The 6,075-nt window shown below is 41.3% G+C and overlaps 1 protein-coding gene across 1 annotated transcript in view; it reads left to right on the top strand.

Annotated features, from left to right (window-relative positions):
- Positions 1-480: 480 nt before the first annotated feature.
- The window catches only part of TRPC7 (transient receptor potential cation channel subfamily C member 7), a 73,995-nt gene continuing 68,400 nt past the window's right edge, over positions 481-6,075 (top strand). The window contains exon 1 of the mRNA XM_088536963.1: positions 481-513. Within this exon, the coding sequence (XP_088393089.1) occupies positions 512-513 (2 nt within the window). The 5' untranslated portion in view covers positions 481-511. The remainder of the gene's footprint in view (positions 514-6,075) is intronic.

Here is a 6,075-nt window from a genome sequence, read left to right as displayed (position 1 = left end):
ACATCCTCTCTACTCCGTGAGGACTCCGTTTTCCCCCTCTCTGCTCGGGGCAGGGCTCGAGCGGACGCAGGGCACTCGGAGAGCTACGGCCGGGAAGGGGGTGCAGCCAGAAGAACCAAGCCCACACCTAGAGGAGGAGAACGGCGTGTGGGAAGGGAAGGAGGGAGGGAGGGAAGACGGGCAGGACAACGCAGTGCACATGTCAGCCTCGCAGCAGGCTCTTCCTGCGGGCACCGAAGCTCCGCCGCTCCCCGGGAGCTCTCGCTCGGGCGCGCGGAGGGGATGAGGATGCGGCGCCGCCTCCACCGCGCCGGTGGCTCCAGCAGCACCGCGGACAGCGCCCGCCCCGTCCCGCGCCGCTGAGCGGCCCTTCAGCACCGCGGACAGCGCCCGGGCCCGCGCGGCTCCGCGGAGCCGCCCTTCAGCACCGCGGACAGCGCCGCCATGGGGCCCCGCGCAGCGCCGCGCCGCGCCCCGCGCCTCTAGAGCAGCGCCCGGCCCCGCCGCGCACATGTAAGAGCCGCGGAGCCCCCCGGCCAGCGCCGGTGCCCACTTGCGCGCGGGAAGTTTCCTGCGGGGCTGGGAGGGTCTCGCTGCGCGACGGGGTCAGGGCTAGCGGGGAGCGCAAGCAGCTCGCGGCGGGAGCCCCCGCGGAGCGCGTTGCTCCTCGAAGGGCTCCGCGGTTGCTGGCGGCCACATGCCCTGGAGCCGCGCGGGTGTCTGCTCTGGTACCCTGGGTGAATTCTTGGAAGGGTTGTGCGAGCTGGAGACGGGAGCATGGCCAAGGCAAAGGGAGACAGAGAGGCAGGTGTAAATACGGGACACGGCTTCGTGCTTTGTTGTGCTTGCTGGTTCTAATGGGTTTAAAGAGTCCTTCTCTGTGCTTGTTTTCTTTTTTTTTTTCTTTTTTCTTTTTTTTTTCTTGTAATAACTATAAGGTGATCAGCGAAGAGTAGTGCAGCAAATGGGAAAATGATATAGACCAAGAACGGAGATTTCCGGTTCTTTTCAGAGCTTTTTTCTTTCTCTTTTTAATAGATTTGTTCATTGTAATTCAGCGTTACACTGCCCCCTGCTTGCGCAATTAAAAACATTCTTAGTTGCCGTCTTTAGTAGTAAAAATTTATGAATGAACAAGTATTCCTCTGTTGTGTTCTGGATACGGTCTAAGACCTGCTTTTGAAATGCTTCATGGCAAGAATGAAATACTATTAGTTGTCAAGGCCAGATTTAAGAAAGGATTTTCAAGTCAGGTTTTTTTCCCCCAAAAGAGCCAGTACATTGGGTGGCCAAGCAAGTTATTGAATGGACAGTGGGGGAGAATGTAAGAATAGTCTTGATTTCTTTATATCTTGTATGTGTTCAATGATAATATTTTGATTTTTGATTATCTTTCGAATTATATGTAAAGAGAAATTGGAGGAAGGAACAATAGATAAGTGCAAAATGAGAACAATAGATAAGTGCAATAATTGAATAGAGGAACCAAGGTGATTGTTTTAGTCTCTCTTGCTCGTGTTCATTGGTGAGTGATGCTGCCTTGAATGGGAAAAGAAATGCTGATGCTTAGACAACAAGAAAACAGTGTAGGGGTTTTTCAGAAGGTTTTTGTGTGTGTGTGTGCATGTGTGGAAAAAAAATCCATTTCCTTCTTCAAAGCAGTGGTGAGAACTGCCTCCTAGTCTTTCTACAGATGTTCTCCTATTCTCAAGGATGAGCTGAAAACTAGATGCTGATAAAGATGTAGTGGTCTGTCCTGAATGTTTTATTGGCCATGACCTCAAACTCATGTCTTATGATAACAGGACTACGGAAGTGTGCTTCTATATCTGTTCATCAGATTAATGACATGAAAGATTTTTTTTTCTGCCTGAGTATTTCTCACCCAGCCTTTTCTTACAGGGATAAGGAAAGGTGTGGCTTTGCTGCTTGCACTGATTCTTTGTACAAGGGAAGCCTATTTTCAAAACTTGACCTTGAAATATCATTTTCTTTTATCTATCTGACCAGTGAGACTGGGGGATGAGGAGGAGGGATTGCTTCCTGCAACTGGTTTGTAAGACTGCTCTGAAAATGAATGAATGCCTGGAGTACATAGCACTCCTCCCTCAATGTAAACTAAAGAAAAAAAAATCTATTAATTAATCCTGGTTATTTATGCAACTTTTCATGTTGCAGTCGTACCACAGGGCTAGCATCATTTAAATTGTAACTTGCACATCATAAGACTAAGTAAGATGGTATTTACTCACTTGAAAGCATGGTAAATTTCAGAATAAGTTGCTTAATCGAAAGCTATCATCTTAAATGATATTCAGACTCCATATAGACTAAGCAGGAAACACCAGAAAATTGACTCTGGTAAAATATTTGTCTTAAATTTCTTTTTGATTAAGGGTTGATGTCTTGTCTTAAGATGAGATTTCTTTAAAAGCTATTTAAGAAAGTGGAGAAAATGTGGGTATCAGAGAGCTCTGGTAATTTATGCCTGACCAGTGCTTAGAATGCCACAATAGCCTATTGAGTACAAGATAATTAAATATGTGGAGTGTGTGTTCAGTCTGTGCTTCTGACCTGCAGTCTGCTATAAAATACGTTGCCCTTTTCTTAACCAAAAAGCACAACGTCCTACTCTTTTTGCCCTGAACAATTTGATTTACTGTTTAAATTGTTTTTATGTCTATTTGTGTCTGCTTGTAGAGTTTTATTTCCTTATTTTTGTTCATTTTTATTATATGTCTTAGGTGATCATGTCTTCCATGTGGAAAAGTTAATAGAAAGAAAAGGAAAAAGGTCCATTTGATGTATAAAAGCTATGGCAAATCCAAAGAGGCCTTGGGAAATCTTGCAGCCTTTTGTGCCTTGATTCTTTTTAGAAATACTGATGTAAGTAGAAAGAAAAACAAAAAGTAAAAAGCAATAATCTAACAGTTTCTGAGGCTCTGCAGGAACCAAGGATAGTGTATTCAAAATGGCTTTCAGAAACTTAAATTTCATTTTCAACAAGGCAGAAGTTAAGTGTGATTTTCACTTTCCCCAGGGTAGACACAACAAAGTCAGGAGGTTCCTTTGCCCAGGTGCCTTCTGCTTATGCAGGGGGCAGCCGAAGGACTCAAGGGAGCCTCCTGCCAGCCTTTCCCCACAGATTGTGGCAGCAATCCCGGGAAGCTGGCAGAGAACACAACTTCCAAAACTGCATTTGTAAATGTCCTGCTCAATGTTTAGCCTTTTAGGCATGTAAAGATTGATATATCCTGACACTTCCAGATTTGCCACAGTACCTAATGTTCATACATATTTCTGTGCATATTCAGACTTTATATGTTTTAAGAGCTCAAGCAGACATTATTCAAACCTGTCCTATATGCTTTTAAGATTCTGATTCAAAATTCTTCACTTCCTTCTCCAGTCATCAGCAGAGTCCATCAATTTGTGGCCACCTCAGCTGGACACACATTTCTGGGAAGAGTACCTCAACCTTGAGTTTTTTTGGTTTCCTTTTCCCGGAACATATTCTCTTTGATGACTGCATACGTTGGCATTCTTTTCTAGAAAACCACAATATTTAATTGCAGTTGATGAGTTTGATCACTAGCTGTCTCAATAAAATATGCAAATATAGAGCCATTTAAATGCAAAGTACCTTTAAACAAAAATGGTAAGATAAATGCAATCAAGTTACAATTACATTTTTTTAAGAGGACACATTACACAAGTTCAGTAAATATGATTAGTTCTAAAATTGCCTGCACATAACTGAAAAGAAGAACAGAAAAAGGTACCGAGTACAGTCATGACATTAAAGAAGGGCTGAATTTCTAAGATCTTCAGCTACTGCATATATTACTCTTTGCACTGCCGCTTCTCTATCACGACTCAGTGTTCAGGTCAAACGTAATTATAACTTTCTTTTCAGAACAGGAGTTGATAGCTGAACATTTCTCATGAAATTATTCAAAGTTAAGAGTATAATTTTTTATTCATCTCCTACTTTCTATAAAGATGATAGAGTACAGTGGCTGAGATACTGATCTTCCCTGCTCATGCAAAAGACCGAGGGTCATAACTCATCTGAGGTGAAGCCCTCCGAATTAGGATGCTGTTGCCCTTATCTTCAGGCAGTGGAGATTAAGTCAATGCTTTCAAGGCATCCCCACAGAATATTTATAATTTTCACATTGTTTTATATTAGCTTTTTTGAGAGAAGTTGTATTTTCACGTGCCTCTTTTCCTGACGCACTTTATGATGCTAGAAACAACACATGAAACCTGCATGCTCCCTAATTTGGGGAAAGTGAAGTGAAGGTCCTTGTTCTGGCATGTTGTTACATATACAACAGATGGGTGTGAATTAGCCTTGGGGCAAACTCTAACCTCCTTTCTCAGGCAGAGCTCTTAGAACTCAATGGTAAAATTTTATATAGTTTAATCATATTATATATTACATTATTTTAACTCTGTTGAGGCAAGTGGGTTATGAGTAAAAGATTATCCATTCCACCTATCTGCATTCTCATTTATAGATGGTAACAGGTCAGGAGAAAAAGCTTTCTAAAAAATAAAAATGCTACAATCTTAGCTTAGAGACCAGGCATTTTACAACAAAATATCTAATATACTCTCTGCTAGAAATATTCTATATTTCTGGGCAGCTTCTAGTACTTACCTTTAAATTTAAAAACAAATATAAACTTTTCAAATATCTTACCATACAACATTTCAATAACATAAAAAGATTTTATTTTTGAACTTCAGAAAGCCAAGCGGAATTCCTCCTGATTTCAATTAATAGCCATACAATATTTAGCCATGCATATTTGCTACTCTCAGGTGCAATCACTGAGCAATTATTGGAGCTAGATCAGTTTCCACTTGATCCCTTCAAGAATAGCTTTGGGTTGGCACCACTTCTTTTTTTGAGGTGCTTAATATTTTTAGAGGTCTCATTTAATGTCCAAGAAAGGCTTTAAAGTCCTTTCTGGTACCATAAGTATCAGAACAAAGCCGTGGTTCAGAGTAAAAGTTTTTATCTCTAGGTTTTGTCCTTTCTTGAATTCAGTAAAACTTCAGCACAGGTCTAAAACTTAAATGCTACCCTGAATAGCTAAGGAAATGAGCCCTAGTTTAGTTGAGGGCATTTGCATATGGTTAAATATTTAATTTTAAGCGTGTGTTAGTCCTGTTGACCTCACTGAGACTGCTTGGGAGATGAAAATTAACTCCTGGGGGCGATGTGTGAGTGCATGAGTGTGCAAGGTTGTGTGTGTGCGTGTAAAATGTGGGCTCCACTGAAATAAATGGGATTTCTGGGACTTCAAAGGGTCCCAGTTTTACCCCAGGCATTCTGCTGCTCTGGAGAACTTAGTCTCCATCTTGGTGTTAGATAAGTTAATGATCCAAGTTTTCTAGCTGTTATTGTTTTCTCTTACACAAAACTTCATGCAAACTTAGAAATGAATTTACTTAATATAACTCCTTCATCATCCTTCCATCTCCAATCTCTGCCTGTTTCCTGAACTTTCCTTCTGACTGGAATGGATCAGTTTTGAGAGTCATGTAGCACTCTATCTCTGAGCAGAGATATTATTATGATGATGATCTATGGATCCATTAGAGCTTAGTGGAGACGTTCTTACTTCAACCTTGCTTTCAAATTTGTCCTGTCACAAAATTGCTTTCTTTATATTTATTTAGGTTTTAATGTAACTGCTAAAAAGCTGCTGTAAAATTTGTATTAAAAAAAAAACCTCTCTTCAGGATGAGTTTCTTCTGTAGATCAATGAAAAGGGGATGCATTAAAAAGATGTATATATGTATATGTATCTTGAGAATTCCTGTGCCATGAAACTCTGAGTATTTTATTCCTTCTGGGACAGTTTTCTGATTTTTTTGCTATTTTCCTTACACTCTTGTCCTAAGAGCATATCTGTGAAGGCACTGTATCTTTTCCATTTGTGTCTTGGCACCTTTACCTCTTGTTATTCATGACAACATTTTCAAACTCCCACAGTATTTTTGCAGAACAACACATGAACTTTTCATTGACTGAAGGTCAAATCTCACTTGGAGAACAGA

This window comes from Tinamus guttatus, unplaced genomic scaffold (assembly GCF_059628265.1).
Source record: "Tinamus guttatus ecotype Peru unplaced genomic scaffold, ASM5962826v1 Tinamus_guttatus_pri_ptg000710l, whole genome shotgun sequence".
Lineage (NCBI taxonomy): Eukaryota > Metazoa > Chordata > Aves > Tinamiformes > Tinamidae > Tinamus > Tinamus guttatus.
Note: the sequence above shows the minus strand (reverse complement) of the source record. Positions and strands in the feature narration are given on the sequence as shown.